This window comes from Furipterus horrens, unplaced genomic scaffold, assembly GCF_987537825.1.
Source record: "Furipterus horrens unplaced genomic scaffold, mFurHor1.1.pri manual_scaffold_12, whole genome shotgun sequence".
Taxonomy (NCBI): Eukaryota; Metazoa; Chordata; class Mammalia; order Chiroptera; family Furipteridae; genus Furipterus; species Furipterus horrens.
This window is the reverse complement of record NW_028327182.1, coordinates 55,298,691-55,324,476: the sequence shown is the minus strand read 5'-3', so window position 1 is coordinate 55,324,476 and position 25,786 is coordinate 55,298,691. Positions and strand designations below refer to the sequence as shown.

Sequence of the window (25,786 nt, the reverse complement as noted above, 5' to 3'; positions counted from 1 at the left end):
AAGGCACTGGGATCCAGCAGAATTGGCATGGGCTGCAAAACTAGACAAGTATCTTTGAATCAATTTGAGTCCGTTGCTGATTCTCTTCTCCTGGAACCTGTTTTCCAAATGACATTTAGTATATCTTCAGACCTCAAATTCTTCCTTTCCCCGTCCCAGGCCATTTCACAGAATCTCTCAATCTTCTCAAATAGATAGCAGTGAGATCCACTTTTTTTTTTTTTAATTTCTAAAGTTCTCCCATTAACTATCAGAATCTCTCTTGTGATTCTAGTTGCTTTATAGAAAAGACTTCTACTCAATTTTCCTCTGAAACCAAGTTAAAAGGCCTTTACAGTTGTAAGGGATAAAGAAGCCAGTGACTCTCAAACCAGTAGGAGATAATTAACAGATGAATCATGGAAAAGGGGCCAGGAAATGATTCCACAGCTCTTAAGACATACCACTGGGATCAAAAGGAGAAAGACTGTCATCACCAAACACAGAGGAATGGGAAGATGTAGCTAGATAACTTTGCAAATAAGTTGAGGATAGACCTATAACTAGATGTCGTCGTCGTCGGCAGCCGTCCGTCTCGAGAGACGATGGCTAGCTTCTTGAGAGTCTATCTGCACCGCCGAGAATGGCCCTTAGTTAATCACACCCTGAGTTAAGTAGTTAATCGTGTTAGATTGTGAACCCAGATTAACCAGTAATGGAGAAACAGAGGAGGAGAGGGGAGGGAGAGCTATTCGTATTAGTATAAAACCAGTGTTCTTTGTCTACCTTCCACATACATGCCCCTGGCTGGCTCTGCACCTGACTCTGCAGACTCATGAATAAATGCCTCACTTTGCTGCTGAATTCCTGTGTCCCGGTATTTTATTGTGAGCGTTTCTCACACAGTCAAGAAATCTGAGGGACAGAGATGGAGAAAATGATACTTTATTACTTCAAAAAGTACACAAGCCACCTTCCCAGATGGCATTCTTACTGAAATAAACTCTAAGAAACCTCTGTAAAAGAAATAATGAAAGCCCTGGGTTTGAATGACTTAATGCAACCATTTTGTGCTGATCTCATTGTTACCACTAACATTCACCTCTCCCCCAGTAGTCTTCATGAGGATGATCCTCTGAGGCCAAGTAACAGTTCTATACAATATTCCCTCACTTATCACAGCTATTACGTTCTAGACACCCCCACCCCCACAATAGGTGAACATCCATGAAGTAGAAACCTTACATTTATGTTAGTATTTATACATATTTTAAGGCTTTATAAACCCTTTCCACACTCTTATAAACCATTCCCAGTCCCTTATTAACCTTTCCCACTCCCTTATTAACCTTTTCCGCACTTTTATAAACACTACTTATATTCTTAAACATATTTTACACTCTTAAACTTACATAATTTTAGCAACATATGTATACTGTACTGCAAAATTCCGCGATATAGCAAAAAATCCATGATAAATAATTAAATATTTTTTAAAATCTTGCGATACAGTGAGGCCGCAATAAGTGAACTGCAATATATCCAGGATGAGCTTGTCCATTCTGCACATTCAAGTTCCATATGTGGGGCAGTTTGGGGATGTGTAGTGGGTTCAATGGCCCCACCCTGTCACTGCCCCAGATAAGCAAGTCCACCTGGAACCTGTGAATATGCCCTTTTTGGAAAAAGGGAGAATCAAGTTAAAGATCTTGAGATGAGTTCCTCTTAGATTAGGGTGGGCCCTAAGTCTAATAACAAGTGCCCTTAGGAGACACAAAAAAGAAGGGGAAGTGAAGGCATAGACAGAAATTGGAGTGATACTGCCATAAGCCAAGGATGCCTGAAGCCACTAGATGCTGGTAGAGGCAGGAGAGGATCCCCTCTAGAGCCTTTAGTGCCCTCTCTCCCCTGAGTTTTTGTTCTTCATTTTTGCTTCTCCATCTCAAGTAACTTGCTTATCATGCTTAAAAAATAACAAAGAATATAAGTTCTGTGAGTGCAGGGCTATTTGCCAGAGGCCTCTCACTAGTACAGTACTTTGCCCTTGGAGGTGATAAATAAATAATAGCTGGATTTAAATAATCATGTGGACAAAATAGCATTTGCCTCATGAGTACTGAAAAGTGGACTATACCCCACTGAAGAGTTTCTGAGTTCATAGATCTGTGATGAGGCCTGAGCATTTCTTTTGTCCCAAGTTCCCAGGTAATATTGATGCTACTGGTCCAGGGACCCTGTTAGGGTGGTCGGTGATGCAGGCTGTGAAAGAATCCACAAAAAGTATAAAGTGCAGAGAGTAAAGGTTTTATTCACTTTTCAAGAAAGGAGAGGGGCGTGGTACGGGAGAATACACCAGCACTGGGGGGTGGGAGTTTTGAGCATTTATTGAATTATAATTGGATTATAAAAGGGTAGGGGGTGCTGTTGTGAGGCCCTTAGGCTGTTGTGAGAAACGCTCACAATAAAAACTGGGACACAGGACTTGAGCAGTAAAGTGAGGCCTTTATTCACGAGTCTGCAGAGCTGGGCACACCCTCACAGCCAGGAGAATGTGCGCACCAAGTAGACAAAGGAAATTGGTTTTATAGCCTTAGCTTCCCCACCCTGAAATTGCCACCCTAAAGTGATTATCTTCTCCACCCTAAAATTTCCACCCTAAAGTGATTATCTCCTCCACCCTAACACAATTAGCTCCCCCTCCCCTCTCCTTCTTCCCCATTTCTCCATTACTGGTTACTCTAACACGGTTATCTAAATGCCCCTTCTGTGGTTTGTAGATATGCCAGTGCTGTCAGCTCCCTTCTCAGAGATCCTCTAATTACATTTGCCCTTAAGACCCTTTAATTACATTTGCCCTTTGTTACTAATGACTTTTTACTGGTTTGGGAGTCACTATTCCTTGTTTCTAACACTGTTGGGTTGGTTGTAACAAGAAGCTGCAGTTTGTTCCAATGTTCTTCTGCTTGTGGCTCGAGGGGGTTGTTAGTCTCATTCTGTTCCTGCTTCCAGTAATTTCCAGTCCTGGGACATAAGCTTAGGAAACTAAAATGGCAGTCATGTTTAACAAAGTCATAGGCCTGCTCAGCAAATGGTGCCACGATAGCAAATGGTGCTGACTTTATCCTTTCAAACCCCACTTTGAGAACCACTGGCTGTAAAAAAAATAATAATAATAACATAAGCAGAGCCCCTTTAAAATGAAGCTGGAGCTGCCATCCCAGAGGAACTGCCTTGAGTATCTTATGCCTCAGCCCTTTGGAATGTCAAACCATGACAATATACTCTCTGGACTACACCTAAAGCAACGTTGTGCCTCAAAGAGCTGTTCGCAAAGATAACAAGGGAGACATAATTTTGACTCCTGGGTGTGGTTTGAAATTAGCATTGCTATGTTGGGTATGTTAGAAACAAGGTCATAGTGACTCCCAAACCAGTAGCAAAGTCATTGGTAACAAAAGGCAAATGTAATTGAAGGGTCTTAAGGGCAAATGTAATTAAAGGATCTCTGAGAAGGGAGTGGATAATATTAGCATATTCACAAATCACAATAGGGGCATTTAGATGAACGCGTTAGATTGTACCTCCGGAGTATCCAGTCATGGAGAAATGGGGAAGGAGGAGAGGGGAGGGGAAACTAGTTGCGTTAGGGTGGGGAAGCTAAGACTATAAAACCAGGTTCCTTTGTCTACTTGGGGCGCACATTCTCCTGGCTATGAGGGTGCGCCCGGCTCTGCAGACTCGTGAATAAAGGCCTCGCTTTACTGCTCAAGTCCTGTGTCCCGGTTTTTATTGTGAGCGTTTCTCACAATTTGGGGGCTCGTCCGGGATCCTCCGCCTGTATGTGGGAAGGGCTCTGAGCCAAGGTGGGGAGACGCGTCCTACCCGTTTTTGGGTGGCCCGCTTGACCCAGGGCCCACCCGCCTCAGTGTCCGGAAACGACCCGAGACTTCTTGTTGGGACAGCAGTGGATCGACGCAGGGGGAAACAAAAGCAAACACCGCGGCAACCAGGCAACCTCGTGCACGGGCCAAGGTAGGAAAATTGGACTTAAGTACTGCCTTGGTGGTTGGGCATCCTCGGGAAGCTGATTGTGCGTGTGGCTGGTACGAGTTGTGTGTGTGGCTGGTACGAGTGTGGAGTGCCTCTCCACTGGGTCCGCTGTCCCGTGAGGGAGACGGCCGGAGTGCACCTCCTCTGGGTCCGTTGTCCCGTGAGGGAAACGGCCGGAGTGCATCTCCGCTGGGTCCGTCCTCCCGTGAGGGAGACGCCCGGAGTGCACCTCCGCTGGGTCCGTTGTCCCGTGAGGGAAACGGCCGGAGTGCTCTTCCGCTGGGTCCATTGTCCTGTAAGGGAAGCGGCCGGAGATGAACGAAGCATCTCGGTCTGTGTGCAAGTAAGCGAGTGTGGAGTGCCCCTCTGCTGGGTCCGTTAGGTTGAGAACACAGCCGGATTCAGCCACGGGAATCAGCTGAGGATGGGAAATGGAAATTTTAGGCCTAGGGGTGGAGACCAAAAGTAAGGAAGAACAGACAATGGTAAATTATTGTTGTTTCCTTTGGCCAAAGGAACCCATTTAGGGGAAATCTGTCTTCTAGCCCCGATTTGGGTCTGATGAATGTTGGGTTTGTTAAGCCCTGGTCTTATATTTGTGTTCAGCTTTTTTGGATTATTTGTTTGTTTGTTTGTTTTTGGAGAGAGAAGAGGGGGCATCGCTGTGTGGTTGCCTCTCGCTCGTGCCCCAGTTGGGGACCTGGCATGTGGCCTGGTCGTGTGCCCTGACTGGGAGTTGAACCGGCGACACTTGGTTCGCGGGCTGGTGCTTGGTCCACTGGGTCACAACAGCCAGGGCCAGGCATCAGCCTTTAAGGAAGAGAGGGAATATACTCTCTGCTGATCACCACCTACCAGCAGATCTGCAGGTCTCTTCCCAGTAAAAAAGAAAAAGATAAGGCCTGGGACCCTCTGTCCTGTCTCCCATTGCCTTATAGCCCTGGCCAGCCGGCAGCCAACTGGACAGAGGCACCGTGGACGGACAGTACAGATGAAAGAGGCCAGGAACACCTAGCAGATACCCCACCAGTATCCGCCCCCATGGCAACTTATCTAAATTAAGAAAGGAATTGAAACAATGTAAGCAAGACCTAAAGAACTTCCCCGTTCCCTCAGAGCAGCCGGTTTCCCCTTAGGGAAGTCTCCAGGGGTCCAGGACATATTAGATATGTCAAATGCTCCTTCAACAAGCACTGAAGTTAGAAACTTCAAACGCAATATGAAGCGCTTGGTAAAGGACCCCCTTGGACTGGCAGAATAATTAGATCAGTTCCCCGGACCCAGCATATACATGTGGACAGAATTAATGTCTATACTAGACATCTTCAGTGGGGAAGAGAAGGGAGTGATCAGACGGGCTGCTATGAGGATATGGGAAAGGGAACATCCCCCCGGTCAGGAAATTGTCCCGGCCTAACAGAAGTTTCCCAGTATAGACCCTGATTGGGATAACAGGCTGGAGGCTAGGGCTCAAATGAAAGACCTTAGGAGCTTCGTCATCAGGGAAATCAAGGAGTCCGTTCCCCATGCACAGAATGTCTCCAAGGCATTCGAAATACAGCTCCATCGGATCCCTGCAGAAGCTCAGGGACAAAATGAGGAAGTATTCTGGTCTAAACCCAGAGAATGCTGTGGGACAGGGACTCTTAAAAGTCACCATTGTAACAGAAACTGGCCAAATATTTGTAAGAAATTGCAAAAAGTAAGTGAATGGGCCAATTAAAGCCACTGAAAAACTCTTCAGGGAAGCTCAGAAAGTGTATGTTAGAAGAGAGGAGGAGAATGAGGAAGTAGCCCTCTTTAACTCTCTAAATCCGGGAGACAAAGGAACTGTTTTGGCGCCAAACTGCGCCCAGGTAAAGGCGCCTCCCGTGGCACCACCCCTTCCACAGGTAGGGGCGGTTCCCACAGCACAGCCCTCTCCCCAGGTAGGGGCGGTTCCGCGGCCGCATCGGAGGCTCCTGGGGCGCAGCCCCCTCTGCAGGTGAGCGTGGCTTCTGCAGTGCCCACCCGTCTGCAGATTCAAGGGACTTCCCTCTCAGCACGCCTTTTGGTTATGGCCTCTGAAGTGACTGCAAAGCCAATGACTCCACTTCTGCAGGAGGAGAAATGGGTCTCTCCCTCCAGAGCCTGCATGAAGGTTGTGATTTGGACACTAAGTCTCATAGGTATACTGCCATTTAGGGTAAGCCACATGAGTACTCCACCATGGTGGATAAGTCATGTGGGTTTGCCACCATCTTGTGGGTGGTACTTATGGGTGCCACCGTCTTCAAAGATGCTGCATGTAATGCTGCCGCCATCTTTGAAGTGGGCAAAATGGTGGGTTAGATATGCTCTTAATGTGATGTGCTTTGTTTGCAAAATGGTATATGTCTAAACATTCAAGTCATTGCTGCATGACAGGTGTTTGCAAGGTCTAAGCTTCAGAAAACTGCAGAATATCTACAAATCTGGGGAAATTTTAGCTGCTAAATACTGAGTTTGGGTAGAGTCCTTTACAGTGTGGAAAAGAATTGGAAATGGGTTATGGTTAAATCTGAATGGGTAAATATATGGAAAGTTTGTGAATGTTGCAGAAAGTCTGTGGAAAGTCATAAAAATGTATAGAAAGGTTGTGAAAGTTTTTAAACCTGGGAAAAGGGAAACCTCAACTACTTGTGGTCTAATTGTATGGTTACTGTACCTCTGTATTGGCATTAAGCCATTGGGGACCTATGAAAGGTCATTTGGAATTCCCTGTATTGGTTTGGCATTTAGCTGTTGGAGACCTAGAATTCTCTGAGGCCTAGGAAGAATCTGGAATTCTCTGTATTGGTACTGGCCATATAATCTGAAAGGAAAATTGAGGTTTCCCAGAGAAAATTAAAAAAACTTCACATGTAGGAAAGTGAACAAAAGAAAGTATAAGGCATGGAAATGCAATTTTAGGGAATATTAGAAGGACAAGAATTTTCCTTCACACTGTATATTTTTCTCCCTACCTGATCCCTCCAGAACTTGGCAATTTAAAGAAGTAAGTAATTACATTAGGTTTCTTTGCATAAAACTAAAAAGAAAGTTGCTAATGGTGGTTATGTCAGCCGAGGCTTTGACTAGAATGTCATGCCTGAAGCAGGCATGCTTAGGCTAGTGAAAGCCCATGAGGGAAAGACCTAGCACCTTGGGTGGTTGTGCGGTCCATGGCAATCTTTCTAGGGAAAAAAACGAAGATTGCTTCCCTAATAAATGGCTAGGAAGAAACTTAAGGCACAATGGAAAACCCAAAGGATTTGGGAAAGCATGGGTTTTACAGGCAAGGCCAGATGGCAGGTGTGTGGCTCAGCTTCTTGCCCAGGGGGCAGACTGAAGGTCAACCTGAAGAGTCTTTGTATAAGTTCCAGCAAAGCAGACTTAAAAAAAATCTTATGTGGTCAATCACTGCTCTTGTTGTGTTTATGCAAATGAACAGGCTAAATTAAAACTGGACTTAATGCAGTCCCTTTAATGACAAGGAGGGTAATCTTAGGGAGAAAAATCATGATTTGAGGAAAATCACAATGCTCAGTGGTAGACTATAAACTAGTGCAGCTAACTGTGTCTATAAAGTTCATTTTAATTCAAAGTTTGTTTTCATTCGAAAGTTAAAACAGGTCTGTGATATCAACAATGCTTAATTTACAGGCAAGAAGAATGTCAAATGCCTTGCAACTGGATGTCTTCCCAATAAGACAGTCTTGCAAATTTAAAGACTGGTTTGTGAATTGTGTTGTGTGAATAAACATGTGTGTGTTCTTTCTGTTTTCATAGGATATAAGCCTATAATCTCATTACCTGAGTGATTGTCTGTACATAGAAGCCTCACTTAAGAAGCCCATCTGCATTGCTGCCTCCTGAGACTCAACAGTTTGGCTGAACTAAGTGGTTGGGTTGGCGAAGTATGGGTTGGTCAGTGGGCTTCACTTTAAACTGGTCTCTCTTTTGCTTAAAATAACTTTCACCAAGGAGCTCCTTCCCGAAACTGCCAGCCTCTCCAGTGCAACCCTCTTCTTCTGACACTGAACAAGCCACAGACCTTAAGTCAGGAACCCCATGTGGCTGCCAGAGTTTATGGCCTAAAAGCTAATGTATCTGACATAAATCCAGTAGGGTGGCTAGGTCTTCACTTAGTGACAACTACTCCTTCCCTAGAAAATCTAACTTCTCTCAGCTACACCTCAGAAAAGACTCCAGAATAATCCAGCCAAGGTAAAAGTTTTTAAGGTATTAGATCTCAGACAAACCTTAGAGATAGAGACTGGGTACGGAGACGCAAATGCTTGGGTAGAATGGGTCAAATTTGCTGTTAATTCCCTGAATAAAAGCAACTGTTATGCTTGTACCACAGGGAGACCCCAGGCACAAGTCGTACCATTTCCACTAGGCTGGGACTCTGACCCCTCGGGAATGGCCTGTATGCTCGCTCTCTACCAGGATGAGAATGCATGGGGAAATGGGACTTGCAGAAGCTTGTCTCTCCTCTTCCCTCTATAAGGAGTAATGGGACTCAATCCCTCCCTTCATACTCAGTGGGGCCCATGAATTACTCTTCTTGCCTCTCTAGGTGGGAAGCGAATTCGGGTACCCCTGCGGAAGAACTCCGAACATGCACTCATACCAGAAATGCGAGCCACCTTCACAGTGGGGCCGGCGACTATATTCCCCTCCAAGTCCCCAGAGCAGATGTCTGGTGGTATTGTGGGCAAAGGAGTCTCTGGAAAATCCTACCTGACAGGTGGAGTGGAACCTGTGCCCTGGTTCAATTGGCTATCCCATTTACCCTAGCATTTCCAAAACTGGTCCAGACTAGACTGCCCCTGTTAGGGAAAAGAGGTCAGTGGTGCCTGGTGGATCCTTTGATCCTCATATCTATATTGACGCAATTGGGGTCCCCAGAGGAGTTCCAAATGAGTTTAAAGCTAGAAATCAAATAGCAGCAGGGTTTGAGTCAGTGCTCTTCTGTTGATTTATTTATTAAATGCCACCAGTTGAGTGGCTTGGGAGAACAGGATGGCACTGGATATGATGCTGGCAGAAAAGGGAGGTGTATGTGTAATGCTTGGGGGGCAGTGTTGCACCTTTATCCCTAATAATACAGCCCCTGATGAATCTATCACTAAGGCTCTGCAGGGACTAACTACCTTAGCAAATAAGCTAGCAGAAAACTCAGGTATTGACAATCCCATAACAGAATGGTTAGAAAATTGGTTTGGCAACTGGAAAGGAATAATCTCATCAGCTCTGGTATCCCTCATAGTGGTAACAGGCGTCCTCACAGCTTTAGGCTGCTGTATTCCATGCATCAGAGGTTTAGTTCAAAGACTAATTGAGACTGCACTAACTAAACAGATGCAGCAACTTTTCATAATCTCCTCCTCCGAGAGACCAAAGGGAATCCTAACCATGAGGAAGAAAGTCAAGAAATCCTCCTTAAATTTGGAGGAATAAATAGAATGGTTTGAGTAGTCAATTTTCCAAAAGAGACAGGGGGAAATTGTTAGAAACAAGGTCATAGTGACTCCCAAACCAGTAGCAAAGTCATTGGTAACAAAAGGCAAATGTAATTGAAGGGTCTCTGAGAAGGGAGTGGATAACATTAGCATATTCACAAATCACAATAGGGGCATTTAGATGAACGCGTTAGATTGTACCTCCAGAGTATCCAGTCATGGAGAAATGGGGAAGGAGGAGAGGGGAGGGGAAACTAGTTGCGTTAGGGTGGGGAAGCTAAGACTATAAAACCAGGTTCCTTTGTCTACTTGGGGCGCACATTCTCCTGGCTATGAGGGTGCGCCCGGCTCTGCAGACTCGTGAATAAAGGCCTCGCTTTACTGCTCAAGTCCTGTGTCCCGGTTTTTACTGTGAGCGTTTCTCACAGGTAGATATACCTTCCTTCCTTTTTTCAAATACCCTATGCCTTTGTCTCCTAACTGCAATATTATTTAGGTTTCTGCCTGAATCAGTGCTTCTGCATAGCTATTCTTTGTTCTCAAAGAAATGCTTATTGTCTCTCACTTTAAAAGGCCTTTTATTTTTAGGTTAACATGGGCAGGAACAAGAGTGCCCAGGGGACTCTTTGCACAACCACATCAAAATTACAACTAAAATATCAGAAATCAAGTGGAATGGAAGTCTTGACAATTACGGAATTAAAGGAACCACATCCATCCAGACTGGTAGCAAGAGCACAGACACGGAACTGGCTTGTTGCACACACACACACACACATGTGGTGAATAAAAATTTGGGAGGGGACTTCTGGCCAAGATGGAGGCTTAGACAGACGCACTGCATCTCCCTCCACAACTAAGAAGAAATACAACTACCTCAAAACTAGAGACAACCAGAAGTTCCAGAAAACTGAGCTGCATGGAAGTCCAACAGACAAAGATATAGGGAAGAAATACTCATCCAGACAGGTAGGAGGGGAGGAGCCAGGGTGGAGAGGACTCAGTATGGTGGCAGCAGCAGTGGTGGCAGTGGCAGGCTGGCGGAAAGCACAGTCACATGCTTTAAAAAGTAGGGAGGGAAACCTGAGGAGTGCTTCCAGCACCAGACCAGACCACACGGTTCACAGTCCCAGGGCCAGGTAAAATAAAGCCCCATTGCTTCTGACTGTGCAAACAGTACGGGTTGGGCCAGAGGAGGAAACTGCTGGTCTCTCTGCAGAGTCTGCTTGTTTAAAGGGCTCAATGGTCCTAGAACATCTGCAGACCCACTCACTCTGGGAACGACAGCCAAGGCAATAGCTAGAGAGGCGCCAGTCCCATATGGAAGTGTGAGAAGTGCCTAGAAAAGGGATGAGTGCTGAAAAAGCAGCATTGTTCCCTTTCAGACCCCTCCCTCACACAGAGTGCCACAGCGTGGTGAAACAGGTCACCTGTACCAACGAATACCTAAGGATCTGCCCCTGACAACATAACAGGTGTGACAGCTCTACCTAAGACACAGAGGCATGTCAAGATGAGGAGACAGAGAAGTATGGCCCAAAAGAGGGAAAGGATCAAGTTTCCAGTGGGAGAACTAAACAATGAGGAGATAGTCAACCTAACAGATGAGGAGGTAGCCAACCTAACAGATGTAGAGTTCTAAACACTGGTGATAAAGATGTTCACATGCTTGACAGATATGCTTGAGTATGGCAAATGCATAAGGGAATAAGTGAAGGCTATGCTAAATGAAACAAACAAAAAAAAAAATCCACAGAAAACCAATGGTGAAGGGAAGGAAATCAGGGTTTGAATCAATGATTTGAAACATAAGAAAGAAATAAACAGTCAACTAGTATAGAATGAGGAAACAAGAATTGAAAAAAATGAGGAAAGGCTTAGGAACCTCTGGGATAAATTTTAACATATTAACATTCGAATCATAGGGGTGCCAGAAGGAGAAGAGGAAGAGAAAGAAATTGAAAGCATATTTGAAAAAATAATGAAGGAAAACTTCCAAAATTTGGTGAAAGAATTAGACATACAAGTCCAGGAAGCACAGAAAGTTCCAAACAAGCAAGGCCCAAAGAGAACCAAGACACATCATAATTAAAATGTCAAAGGTTCAAGATAAAGGGAGATTCTTAAAAGCAACAAGAGAAAAGCAGAGAGTTGTCTACAAAGGGGTGCCTATAAGACTATCATCTGATTTCTCAAAAGAAACTTTGCAGGAAAGAAGGGACTGGCAAGAAGTATTCAATATGATGAAAAGCAAGGAGCTACAACCAAGATTACTCTATCTAGCTATCATTTAGAATGGAAGGGCAGATGAAGTGCTTCCTAGACAAGGTAAAGCTAAAGGATTCATCATCACTAAGCCATTATTATATGAAATATCAAAGGAACTTACTTAAGAAAAAGAAGGCCAAAATTAAAATGACAACAAACTCACGACTATCAAAAACTGATTCTAAAAAATAAAAACAAAATCCAAGTAAGCAAACCAGAATAGGAACAGAATCATAGGTATGGGGATCATTTGGAGGGTTATCAGCTAGAGGAGGAAGGGGGAGAAATTGGAAAGTGGTGCAGGAATTAAGCATAATTGGTTGGTACAAAATAGACAGGGGGAAGTAAAGAATAATAGAGGGAAGGGTGAAGTCAAAGAACTTATATTCATGACCCATGGATATGAACTAAGGGGGCTGGGATTGCTGGAGCAACGTGGGGTACTGGGTGGAGGAGAGCAAAGGGAAAAAATTGGGACTACTGTAACAACATAATCAATAAAATATACTTAAAAGAAATTTGGGAGGGATATCTCAGGAGTGAGGAGTCCCAGCCACAATCCAGGCCCTCCAGCCCAGGGTTCCAGTGCCAGGAACTTAAGTCCCCACAACTTCTGGCTACAAAAACCAGCTGAGATTAAGCCTGTGGAGAAAATCGCTGAAGCCCCAAGCAGTTCCTCCTAAACAGCCCACACATAGACTCACCTACTCAGACTTACTCCCTCTGAGCTTCAGCTTGAAAGGCCCTAGTGGTGTACTGGGAGAAACTGAAGTGTCTAGCACCCAGGTAAGCAGAGGCCATGTCCCTTTTCTAAACTCTCCCCCTACAGAGCCACAGAAGCGGCAAGCTAATGCCATATTTGAGACTCCATCAACCTGGCTCACACTGTCTGACCCACCTTGTAGATCCCCAGGGACTCCGCCCCACCCAAGTTACATGCCCACCCAAGCTGCTTTTCCATATGAATAGCTGGTCTTGGCTCATGCTGCAGGTCTTCTCACACAAGCAACAGCTGGCCTTAATGAGCCCCAGGCCTGGCACTAGCAGCAGCCAGCCTAGATTCACAGCTTGGCTTTGCCTGGGAATCTCCAATCCCAGCACAAGTAGCAACCACCTCAGATTGCTTTATAGCTCAGTCAGGGTGGCCCTGGGCAAAACAGAGGTTGGGGCTGACCTTGGCCTGCACCACCTGGAAAAACCCAGGGTCAAAGCACCCAGTGGATAGCTACACATCATGTTGGAGCACCACCACCCTGCCCCTGCACAGCTGATCCTCCATGGAGGGAGGTTGGTGGTAAGTAATCAAGGCAATCCTTGTAGCTGACTGGACTGGGTAAATTCCTCCTATAGATCTGCCAACAGCAACCAAATCTTAACTACAAGAGGAGGGTGTACTCAGCCCACATGAAGGGAACACCTCAAGTACCCAGATTAGGTGATAAGGGAGGCTGTGCCACTGGAGACTACAGGACACCTACTACATTAGGCCATGCTACCAAATTGGGAAATCATAGCAGCTCTACCTAATACAGAGAAACATACACAGGGAGGCTACCAAAACAAGGAGACAAAGAAATATGGCCCAAATGAAAGAACAAATCAAAACTTCAGAAAAAGAGCTAAATGAAATGTAGATAAGCAATCTATCAGTAGCAGAGTCCAAAAAACTGGTTATAAGGATGTTTAAGGGACTTAGTGAGGGCCTCAGCACCATAAAAAAGATCCAGTCAAAAAAGAAGGATACACTAATTGAAATGAAGAACAATTTATAGGGAAACAACAGCAGAGTGGAGGAAGCCAAGAATCAAATCAATGATATGGAACATAAGGAAGTAAAAAACAACCAATCAGAAAAACAAGAATCCAAAAAAACTAGGATAGTATAAGCAGCCTACGGGACAACTTCAAGAGGTCCTACATTCACATCATAGGGGTGCCAGAAGGAGAAGAGAAAGGGTAAGAAATTGGAAATCTAGTTGAAAAAACAAAGAAAACTTCCCTAACATGGTGAAGGAACTAGACATGCAAGTCTAGGAAACAGAGAGTCCCAAACAAGATGGATGCAAAGAGGCCTACTCCAAGACACATCATAATTAAAATGCCAATGTTTAAAGATAAAGAGAGAATCTGAAAAGAAGCATGAGAAAATTAGTTACTACAGGGCAGTTTCCATATGACTGTCAGCTGATTTCTCAAAAGAAACTTTTCAGGCTAGAAGTTGAGTGGCAAGAAATACTCAAAGTCATGAAAAGCAGGGCCCTACGGCCAAGATTACCCTATCCAGCAAAGCTGTCATTTAGAATTGAAGGGCAGATAAAGAGCTTCCCAGACAAGAAAAAACTAAAGGAGTTCATCATCACCAAACCATTATTATTTGAAATGTTAAACGGACTTAGTTAAGAAAAAGATCAAAACTATGAACAATAAAATGACAGTAAATACATATCTATCAACAATTGAATCTAAAAAACTAAGCAAACAAGAAGAACCAAGACAGAATCATGGATATGAAATGCATTTTGATGGTTCCCAGAGGGGAGGGGAGTGTGGTGAGGGGATTATGAAGGACAGATAGATAGTTACAGAATAGCCATGGAGATGTACAGTATAGGAAATGGAGTAGCCAGTGAACTTATACACATGGCAAATGGACATGAATAATGGTGGGAAGATTGTATGAGTGGACAGTGCTGGCTGGAGGGGGCAAAGGGGAAAAATTAGAACTGTAATAGCATAATCAATAAAATATAATTTTTTAAAAAGTGTGCCCAGGATTCCAAACTTCCTGAGCTCAACAGAAATATGACCTTGTAGAGAAAACTTTAATCAAAAGAAACTATCACAGGGTTTTCCTTTCTACCCCTGGCTTAATCTGATGGCAGGACAACTATGAAGCATGGTTCCAATCCTTCAAGAGCAAGTTTTCTTTCCTTCAGTCAATGCTGCATTTATTAAGCTGGGGATGATGAAACAAGGAAAGGTCTCTGATTAAAGAGTCAACAGGTGAGAGACAAGGCAGGGCTGCATTCACTTTCTAGAAACATAATGGGAAAGAAGGGAGCCAACGTGTGGCAGCTGTCAGCTCAATGGAGAGTCAGAGAAAAGGGGACCTTGGGGATAGGTTCAGGGGCTTAGCCCAGGATGAGCTGCTGCTGCCCATTGCTCCCCTGATTGTAAGTCTTACGGGGTCCCTTAGAGTTTTGAAAGATGCATGCCCAGGGAGGAAGAAGACGTGGAAGGAAGAGGCACATGCATGCTCCCAGGAGGAAGAGCAAGCCCCCTGGGTCCTTTTGCTTGAAGATTTTAAAGGCCAGGAATTTAGGGGTAGTCTTAAGGGAGGATCTCAATAGAATAGTCATCAGCTTTCCCAGGTGTGCCTTTTCTGGGTCATGGTTACCACTGATTGGTCAGCACCAGGGAAGAGGGTTGTTAGTCATTTCGGCTGCTCCTGGCATACAACTGAGGCCTAGTTGTTATCTCTAGGAGGAAAGGTCAGGGGTCTAAACCACAAGACCAGCGATATGCCAGGGGAGGAAAGGACTCCCTGGGGGCCAGGTGCACCAGTTTTGTCAGTTGTTAGGCACCGGGGGTTTCCAGCCTGGTGACCTTCTGTATCTGACTGTAAATTGCTCAACCAGTTTGTTCAGCTCTCTGCCTCAGTTTCCCCATTCCACTTGCCAAGGAATTTTCCTAGCTTCTTACTAACCTGCCTCAGAAGGGTAGGTAGAATCCTTCAGAAATGGTTTCTGTGGGTTCACACTCCAAGTGTAGCTACACATTATGTGTAGGCCAGCACACAGGACTTGAGCAGTAAAGCGAGGCCTTTATTCACAAGTCTGCAGAGCCCCGCGCACCCTCACAGCCAGGAGAATGTGCGCACCAAGTAGACAAAGATGGCTGGTTTTATAGTCTTAGCTTCCCCACCTTGAAATTGCCACCCTAAAGTGAAATTGATTAGCTTCCTCGCCCTAAAGTGAGAGGAATCAGCTCCCTCGCCCTAACACAATTAGCTCCCCCTCCCCTCTCCTCCTTCCCCGTTTCTCTGTTACAGGTTACTTCAGAGTTACGAGTTCATCTAAATGTCCCTATTGTGATTTGTAAATATGCTAATGCAGTCAACTCCCTTCTCAGAGATCCTCTAATTACATTTGCCCTTAAGACCCTTTAATTACATTTGCCCTTTGTTACTAATGACTTTCTACTGGTTTGGGAGTCACTATGTCCTTGTTTCTCACACTCCTGAAGAAGTTTTGTTTTCTCTGAAGTGGGGTCTTCAAGAGCAACAGCAAAATCACATTAGAACTTGTCAAAAATGAAAATTCTGGGGTCCACCCCCCCCCCCCAACCTACCAAGTCAACAGATAGGGATGAGGCACAAAACCTGCGTTTAAAGAAGCCCTGGAGGTGACTCATGAGCACTCAGGTTGGGGCTTCCATAGCCCAGGTCTCCCGCAGCCATCTGTGGCCCTGACCCTCGCCCTCTCCCAAGGGCCTTGGGTATATCAGAGGCGCCCCAGGGCTGGACACAGACAGGCCTCCCTCTGCTGAGGCTCAAGGGGCGATAACCTCTGTTCCCTGGGTGGAGTTCTGCCACCCCGCCCGCACACCTCCAGCTGCGCAGGTAGCTGGGCAGGGCCTGGAAGCAAAGTCAAAGGAGCAACACCTTGAAAAAAACTCCTCAGGTCTGAACTCCTAGCTCGTCAGTCGCAGGAAACCCTTGGAGCTGCCACCATGGGTAGGCTCGTGGGTCCGGGCTGGAGCGGCTGGGATGGGGTTTTCGGAGAGCAGGGGCTCCGAGGTCAGCGCGCTGCAGAGGGGGCGGAAGGGGTCCAACCGGGCTGCCACGCTGGTTCCCGCTGTCGCCTGTGGCTCGCAGACCTGCACGTCCAGTCGGGAGGGCTGGCACCGCGGGAGGGCTCAGGGTCGCGCGGCAGGGGCACGTCGCCGCGGTGGGAAGCGACCGAGAGTTGGTGGAGCTGGAGCGTGAGGGCTCCGGGGAAGTTACCTGGCGCGGGATCGCCCTGCTAGGTGGTGTCTTCGCTCCGAGAGTGCAGAGGCGGAGGGCCCAGAGGTGCCCACACTTAGAGGTTGCAAGATGAACGCAATAACTTTAATCGGCCCATATCTATGAGGAGCCCTCAGTCCTTGGGTTTCCACCCTGTGGAGTGGGAATGGGCTTGACTGCAGGGCTTGCGGGCACTTAGCGGCTGGTGATCCCAGAGCTCCTGAGGGAGTCCTGCCTGGCACTGGAGGAACTGGGATTGGCCCTTTGTGGCCCTTCTTTTTATTCTGTCCCTATCCTCAGACTTCAAGAGAAGGCACAGAGAATAGCTGGTTCTCCACAGGCATGGAGTGTCAGCAGAACATCCAGGAAACCAACTCAATGCTGTCTGCTTCAGAGTAAACCGCTCTGGGATGAATGCAGAAGCAGAGAATAGGTTCTAGAAGACCAGAGATCAGCCAGCCTTCTTCTCCCTTAAATATGGGGAAGACGAATCAAGTGATTCCCCCTAAATGGTGCCATGTGCGTGCCCAGGAAGGAATAGTGTGGCTTCAGGGGTCTGACTGTAACCTCTGGCACTGGTACTTCCATTCTGCCACTTGCTACTTCTATGATTTTGCTTCAGTAAAGTAAGCTCTTTGGGCCTGACTTCCTCAGCCATTGAACAGATGTATCAGTGTTGACCTTAGTGGCTGTGTTGAGGTGTGTAAGGGTGTAACACCTGTGCGAGCGCACAGAGTCTCACTGTCCGTGGTTCTGAGGTAACAGTGATGAGTGCTTCACATGTGGGACTCATAGTTGTGGCTAACCGGGCTGTTCCAGAAAGATGCTACAGGCTCTCTCTCAGGCACAGGCTGTCAGCAGTGTCTGCTTCACACACCAACTGACTCCTGAGCTGGAGTTCTGGATCCCACCTCTAACACCATTGGCTTGTCAGTCGGTTAACTTTTCTGGAAGGTGCTCTGAGTATTTGTTTTGATCTTTAGATGGCAAATACCTGAGTAGCATCTGTGCTGATTTACAACTTCCTTAAAATATTTCCTATCAGGATAGCTGATTATTGATGAATGAACACAGTTAGCTTTTGAAGCGTAGCCCTAGTGAATTTACTCTTTCCATTTTGCAAATTGGTTCTGAAGTAGGGTTTTTTTTTGTTGTTATTGTTATTTTGCAACTCAGTTTGGCATAGCATGTGAGTAGCAACAAAAAGTTTATATGCAGACAACAGTTTTATGTTTACTCAGATCCTAAATTTTCAATATCTAGGTTTAGTTAGTAAGTGAAACAAATAATTAGAAAATGTTTTTAGTAAAGATCTAGCAGTAACTTCCCCTTTTAAGAACAGATCTTTGGTACTTAGATTATGCAAAGTGGTTTCAGATCCCCTGGTGATGTTCACTTGGAACATCAGGTGAATTCAGCAGGAGAAAAAGAAGCAAAGAAATGGTTCACAGAAAAATGTTTGCTTTGAGCTAATTTCATCTCATGTATAATTGGTACTAATTTTTACACCAGGATCTTTCACTCACCCTAGAAATGGAGAGGCAGAAGTTATGACCCAATAGGAAAGTGAGAGATGTGACTGATGACAGTCAGAACTTTACCATTAAGGTGTAAGTTAGACTTAGTGACACAAGCAACAAGAATCTACAAGAATAAACTGGATAGAAAGTTGCTTTGGGGTGAGGATGGATAGCTAAACCTGGCTGCAGAATCTGGTTAGAATCTCTAATGCCAACCCTTTGCTTTAAAGAGGAGTCTGCAAATCTTTCTTGCAAAGGGCCAAAACGTTGATATTTTTGGCTTTGGGGACCATATAGTTGAGTGGTAACTACTCAACTCCACCTTTGTAGTTTGAAATACATAAACAAATGGGTGGAGCTGTATTCTAATAAAACTATATATGGCCCTGGATGGGTGGCTCAGTTGATTGGAGCATGGTCCCAGGCATCAGTAGATTGTGGGTTCAATCCCTGGTCAAGGCACATACCTAGATTGCAGTTTCCATCCCTGGTCGGAGGCACCCAGGCTCCCCCCCACCCCCCTTCATCTCTCTAAAATCAATGAACATATCCTCAGGTGAGATTTTTTTTTTTTTTTTTAATTTATGGGTATGGAAATTTGAATTTTATGTAATTTCATGTGTCACTAAATAGTCTTTTAAAATAGTCTTTTCATCATTTAAAAATGTAGAAACCATGCCAGATTTGGCCCATGAACCATAGTGTGCTGGCCCTTGCTTTAACATATGGTTGTGCTCATCAGAGTCAGGGGTGGAGAGAGGGTCAGTTTCCCAAGGGCTGTCTTGTGTAGTTAGGTCTCAGAATGACTGAGGACCTCTTAAGTGACTGGAGAGCCACCTCTGAGGCCTTTGTGGGGCTAGACTTGCTTTGAAGATTTTAAGTATTTGATCTTTCTCCTCTCATTCCACCCTACGTCCTCACCCACAGTTTAGCAAGCATCTATATTAAAGTTGTTGCTATCAGAAATTACTTTGGTGTGAAAAAACATAGATCCTGCTCTGTCATTTGCCACATATTTGACTTTGAAAGTTAATCTGACTCATAGATAGAGAGCAGGATGACAGTTAATGTGGTTGAGGGGGAGGTTAAGGGGTAGAGGGATTGAGCAAAAAGGAGAAAGGACTCAGACATGGACAACAATGTGGTTATTGCAGGTGTGAGCAGGGGACATAAGGGGACTAAATAATAATGGAAAAAAATACAATAAAAAAAAAAAAGAGAAAATTAAGCATGTGGAGGCTTCAAGTTCTCCCTCTCCCAGGGCCTCCAGGCTGATGTGAGAAATTCACTCACTTAAGGAAGAACACTTTATTATGTTCCTGACGCTCTTCCCCAATTCTCAGCCTCCTGCTGACCTTGTATGGGATTCTGGTGAGTTTTGTAAGTAGTTCTCCTGCCTGAGCATGAAATGATGGACTAGCCTTAAAGATGTGGCAGACCGGGCCTTTTAAAAATCCTTCTGCATTCTCTCCTCTTACTAGAGGCTCTTGGGTAAAACCAAAGAACAATGCTGAGGTCCCAGGGCAGCTGTCACTTCTGCTACAGGCTAGAAGCTGAGATGGTTCCATACCAAAGGTGGCCTTGGGCATCTGACCCCTGGGAGAAACTTCTTCCTCCCAGACAGCAAGAAGAGAAAACTGACATTGGTTCTCCCATGCTGACATGACTCTAAGTCAGTGGTCTTCAAACTTCAGCATGCATCAGGACCACCAGAGTGAGGGCTTATTCCAACAGGTTGCCAGGCCCTATCCCTAGAGTGTCTGTTTCGGGATGTCTAGGTCAGGGTTCAAGGGTTAATGTTTGCACAAGCTCCCAGGTGCTGCTGCTGGTTCTAGGACCACACTTGGAGAATCACTTCTCTAAATGACAGGCTTGTCCAAATGTTGACATTGTGCCCCAAATAAGATCATGGCTATAAGATCTTGTGCAGTCTGGCCCCTGGCTTGCGAATGATTCCATTTTTTGTTTACTTGGGTTTTTGAGTCACTGTTAGTCAATGGGCTAGTTAAGTCACCAGAAAAGTTCACTACTGAGACAGATAGTTGTCAGAAGATGAGTGGAAGCATGGGGCTGGGACTACACAGCCAGCTGTGTCCTCTCTCAAGGTAGTGCGCTGGGACACAATTGCATCTTGATTTCATCCCTGGCAGGAGAGAAAGGAGGTAGGTGTCCCAGGTGAGCTGATAAGGAACTAAAAACAAGGGTGGAATCTGAGGATGATGAAAGAATGAGAGCAGAATTATAAGCAGGTGAATGAGAACATTGACTCATAAACTGGGCTTGCAACACAAAGAACCAGAGAATTGCTGTTTTGTAATTTTGTCCCTTGGTTTCAGGGGCCAGAAGTATATCACTGAGGAAACTGACCAGGGTGTCACCTCATGGGGTTGATGTGAACAGAGCTGTGTCAGACAGGCCTGGCAATGCTTCTGCTCACTGCCAAGATTAGGTATAAGTGCAGCTAATGATTCACCAGACAATCTCAGCAGTTGGAAATTACCACAGTCAGGGGGGGAAGGGCTAGGATCCTCACAGGTGATTTAGTTCCTCAAGGTTGGAAACCAACCAAGGCCTCCCACTGGGCTGCTGAAAGGAGCCTCTCATTAGGTTCAGGTTTAGAGCCATCAGTTGTTGTGTGGAGCTTGTGAAACTAAGCACATACCCAAAGGAAAATGTGGTTTAAAAATCAGACTTAAAACTGGAAAATTCCCAAAATGTACGTACATAAGATAACTCATTGAAAGCTCTCATACTAAGCATTTAATACGTCTACAGTGGGGAGATTTTGTTATGAAATCTATTATAACTATCAGGAGGTGTATTTGAGATGTTCTTGGAGGAACAGACCTTTTTTTTCATTTAGTCAAAACACATAAGTTCACATGGTATATTTGTTTCCTGTGGCTGCTCTAAGGAAAGTACCACAAACTGGGTGGTTTAAAGTCTAAAATCCAGGTGTTGGTCAGGCCATGCTCCTCTAAAGACTCTCAGGGAGGTTGTGTTCCATATCCTCCTCTTAGCTTCTGGTGTTGACACCAGTTCGTGGCATTCCTTGGCTTGTACATGCATTACTTTGATCTCTGCCTTGCTGGTCACCTGGCCCCCTTTCCCTGTCTGTGTGTCTTCACCTCATCTGCTCTCTGTGCATGTCTGTCTTTACATGACTGTCTCCTTATAAGGATACTGGTCATATTGAATTGAAGACCTACTCTATTCCAGTATAACCTCATTTTAACTCACTATGTCTGCAGTGACTCCATTTTAAATAAGGTCACATTCTGAGATTCTGAGAAGGAAATTAGTTTTGAGAGGACATACCATTTAACCCAATATAGATGGTAATAAAAAATATTTTCTCTGAAATATGTATATCACTTATACAGAACTTTAGGTAGGAAATATTCTTCGTGTGTAAAGATGACTATATTGTAACTTGCATCCTCAGCCTAGGTGCTAAATTTGGTGACCAGCGTCTTCCCCCCAAAAGGTAAATGGACTTTTCTGGTCATAGTTTTAATTAGTTCTAAACGACAATCCATTCAATAACGGAATTAGTATGTAGAAAACACCTCCTATGTATTATATTAGGTGAATCAGACATGCTCACAGTGATATCATAGATTCAGGTAATTTACCTCAAATTAATTCTAAAAATTATGTCCATACTCTGTTCATAGCATACTATGGATCTGTGGATAAAGTTTCCAGGCAACATTTAGCTGTGGGTAATGTTTAAACTTTTTTTTCCAGCTGTTTCTTCTATGCATGCTCATTTAAAAATACAAGACTTGAAAAAATAAGTCACCTACCACTTCTGTGGAGAGTTGTTAGGTAATATATAACAGAATTTAAAATATGCAAGGATTTTACCAGCATTCTAGGTCTAGAAATTTCTGATAGTCTCATAATAGAAATGAGTCATATGCAATCTAAATACCAACTGGGGGAAAATGTGTATTTTGCACGTAGCTTTGTAGCCTGACTTCACACTTACCATGATCATAAAGCAAATTTTCTAGCCAAGATTTAACATCTAAGAGTAAATCTTTGTCTCTACTATTTAGGGTCTCTAATTGCCTCCAAAGCAACCCCTCCCCCAACAAAGGACCAGGAGATTGGTTCCTTTTGATTTGGTGACACTTGTGTGTCTTTGGCATTGTTTTCTCCTATCACAATAAACAATATTATTAGGGCTGATGCTAATGTACTTGCTAGTGTTGCCTGTGGGGTGTGTGCAATTTCCTGTGGTGGGATAGTGTTCAGGAGGCTGATAGCTGCTTCCCTTCTTATTTTGTTCTCTTATTTCTTTTTGGAGCCTACTCTAAGGATAAGTCTGTTTTCTATTTAACCTGAGATTATATTTGTTTATTCACTATTGGCAGTCATAGCATTTAAAGTAAGCCTGACTCAAAGTTCAGAATAAAGGATGTTCTAGAATAAAAGACTGTCCAGGTGTAGATAAAGGACATAACGTGGAGAGCAAGAGCTGCCTTCCTAACACCCAGAAAAATCATCTCCCTGGAGTAACAGTTCCCTGCCTATACTTGAGGTAAAAATTAAGCCTCTGCCTGGATCCTTCTGTTTTACATAACAGTTTATTGCATTTTAACTCTCTAGCACCCTCTGTCCAGGCTGTCCTTTCTCTGCAATTGAGAAACAAACAACCTCAGCATGTCCAAAGCCCTGGGTCTTAGAGCCTGAGACCGATAGAGATCATTTCTTTCTGAAAGAGAACAGAAATGGTGGTCAGTGATGCACATCTGTAGTTAGGGAAACAATGATAAAAGTCATAGCTTATTTATGAAACCATCAGAGGCTGCTTTTACGGGCCTCTTAAGTCTATCATTTTATACAATCATGCGTAGAAGTCTTTTTAAAAGGCAGGAGAATATCTGTAACATACAATAATAGATTGTGCACTACAAATGCTATCTGTTATGGGTTCAACTCTGTTGGTCCCCAAAACCTCAAATTCATGTGCTAAAGTCCTAACCCCTGGTACTTCAGAATGTGACCTTGTTTAGAAATAAGGTCATTGTAGATATCTATTCAGATGAGGTCATACTGGAGTAGATGGGCCCCTAATCCATTATGACTGAGTCCTTACGTAAAGGGGGAATTTGTATACGGGCACACACACAGGAAGAAGAGCCTGTGAAGATGAAGGTAGAGATCAGGGCAATGTTCCTACAAGTTAAAGATTGCCAGTAAGCCACCAGAAGTTAAGGAAGAGGCCTGGAATAGATTCTTCCCCACAGCCCTCAGAAGGAACCAGCTCTGCCCACACCTCGATCTTGGATTTGCAGCCTCTAGAACTGTGGGTTGATAAATTTCCATTGTGTTTAGCCACTCCATTTGTGGTATGTTGTTATGGCAGCCCCAGCAAACAAATGAGCTGCTTACCTCAGTCCTGACCATTGGACCCCCGAATTGAGGGACAAGGTGATTTAAAAAAAGGGAAAGATGTGGCTGTCAGACACACCCACTACAAGGCAAGGAAAAGGCCTGGCTGATGGATGGCTAAAGACACAGCAAGGCAGTTTATTACTCACACAGCAAGGGAAGCCAAAGGTGCCAGCTCCCTATGGTCCCTGTTCCCATAACAAAAAGGGCAACACTGAAACAACAGGGGCTGACGAGGGCAACACATGTCATGAGATACCCCATTGCTGAGAAAACTATGCCAGACTATAGCTAAGTGGTTTTATATTCTGTATCTGTCTTCTGGAGGTGGGGCGGGGGGGGGGGGGGGGCAGTGGTACTGGACAGAAAGCTCCATTCTTCATCAGCTAGTCTCACACCTTTGCCTGCATTGCCTGTGTGCATACTAGCAAGGTTGCAAGTGCTCCAGAGCTGAGCCATTCCTTGCAAAGATATCATGCCAAAGTCACTTAATAAAACCTATGCTGTCCCATTAGCACTGATTTCTCCATATTTTTAAAGTAGCTTCATCTTATCGGGGTTTAGTTGACACTCTTAGTTCTGAAAGGACTGATCACTCATTAGCTTTCTACAGTGGTATAGCCAAGACAACCAGTGGCTTGATCAACTTTGATCAAGAAGTGAAAAGTGCCCTGGCTGGTGTGGCTCAGTTGGTTGGAGCATGATCCTGTAAACTAAAAGGTCAAAGGTTTGATTCCTGGTCAGGGCACATGCCTAGGTTGTGGGTTTGGTCCTCATTCGCGGTGCATACAAGAGGCAACTGATAGATGTTTCTCTCTCACATCTATGTTTCTCTTCCTCTTTCTCTCCCTCTCTTTCCCGCTTTCTAAAATCAATAAGCATGTCCTTGTGTGAGGATAAGAAAAAAAAAAGAAGTGAAAAAGTGCTTTTCTTTCCTTAAATGAGTGAGAATATCTGGGAGGCTGAGTAGGCAGGTGAGGTGCTTACCACCCTAATGGAGCAGGGAGCTATGAAGAGCCTGGCACAGAGAGAGAAGTTGTGTGCCCACACTCCTTGTGGGGTGGAAGAAGATGGAAGTCAGATCCCAAAGGCCTTTGAGTGCTGTGCTGAGCAGTAGGTCTGACTGTATAGGTAGCAGAGACCCAGCAAGATTTGAAAGCAGTCCTGAAATGCTCCATCTAGGGAAGCTCAGGTTGGGTGGACAGGAGACTGGGAAGGTAAGACAAGTACTGAAGCTCAGAAACAGGAAGAGATAGTAAAGGCCAGAATCACATCAGAGGAGCTAATCACCTGGGTAGGAGTGGCCACTTAGCATGCACACCTTTGCACCAGGCCCATCTCATTATGCTCTGATTTAGAGTAGAGTCCTCTCAAACTTCAGCATCACCAGGAGAGCTTGATAACGTGCAGAGAACCAGGCCCCACCCTCACAGTATCTGATTGGGTTGGTCTGGGATGGACCTGAGAGATTGCATTTCTGGTGAGTTACCAGGTGCCACTGTTCCTGGTCCAGAGACCCTACTTTGAGACCCACTGCCCTGGGAAGTTAAAGATAATCCTTAAACCTTTACAGCTACCCAATGTCACACACTATAGTGTTGCCCATTGGAAAAGCAGCTTGATTGAAAAGCAATGCTTGCCAATGTGGCTTGTATTTGAGAAGATTGACTTTTCTGTGTCCTAATCTCCATGACTGAAGTTCCCAGGGTGACATCATAAGGACCTTCTGTTTTTGGTCAATGTGAGCAACCCCTGGAGGGGACTGCATCTTTCTTTGAGAGACTTCTTACTTGTGCCAAGGCTCTCCATTGAAAATTCTTCCCTATATTTTCATTTTAAGTCAATTCATTCCAAACATCTATCCATACTACCCAGCTGTCTTCATGGGGGTGCAGTGAATAACAAACTTCATTTTATTAATGTAGAGACTATTTGGTTAATCAGCTTGCAAAGAATGTGTTAGCCTCTCTAGGTGAAGGAATGGAGGTCCAGTGGTTAAGTGCTTTGAACAAAACCACATGGCTAGGAAGAATGTCTTTAAGCTGCAGTCCAACCTCCTTATTTCTAAGACCCATGTTCTTCCCCCTATTAGA

At 44.8% G+C, this 25,786-nt stretch overlaps 1 protein-coding gene across 1 annotated transcript in view; it reads left to right on the top strand.

Moving 5' to 3' along the window:
- The first annotated feature begins 16,295 nt into the window (after window positions 1-16,295).
- SLC15A1 (solute carrier family 15 member 1) overlaps window positions 16,296-25,786 on the top strand; it is a 48,387-nt gene continuing 38,896 nt past the window's right edge. The window contains exon 1 of the mRNA XM_090257969.1: window positions 16,296-16,500. Within this exon, the coding sequence (XP_090114095.1) occupies window positions 16,497-16,500 (4 nt within the window). The 5' untranslated portion in view covers window positions 16,296-16,496. The remainder of the gene's footprint in view (window positions 16,501-25,786) is intronic.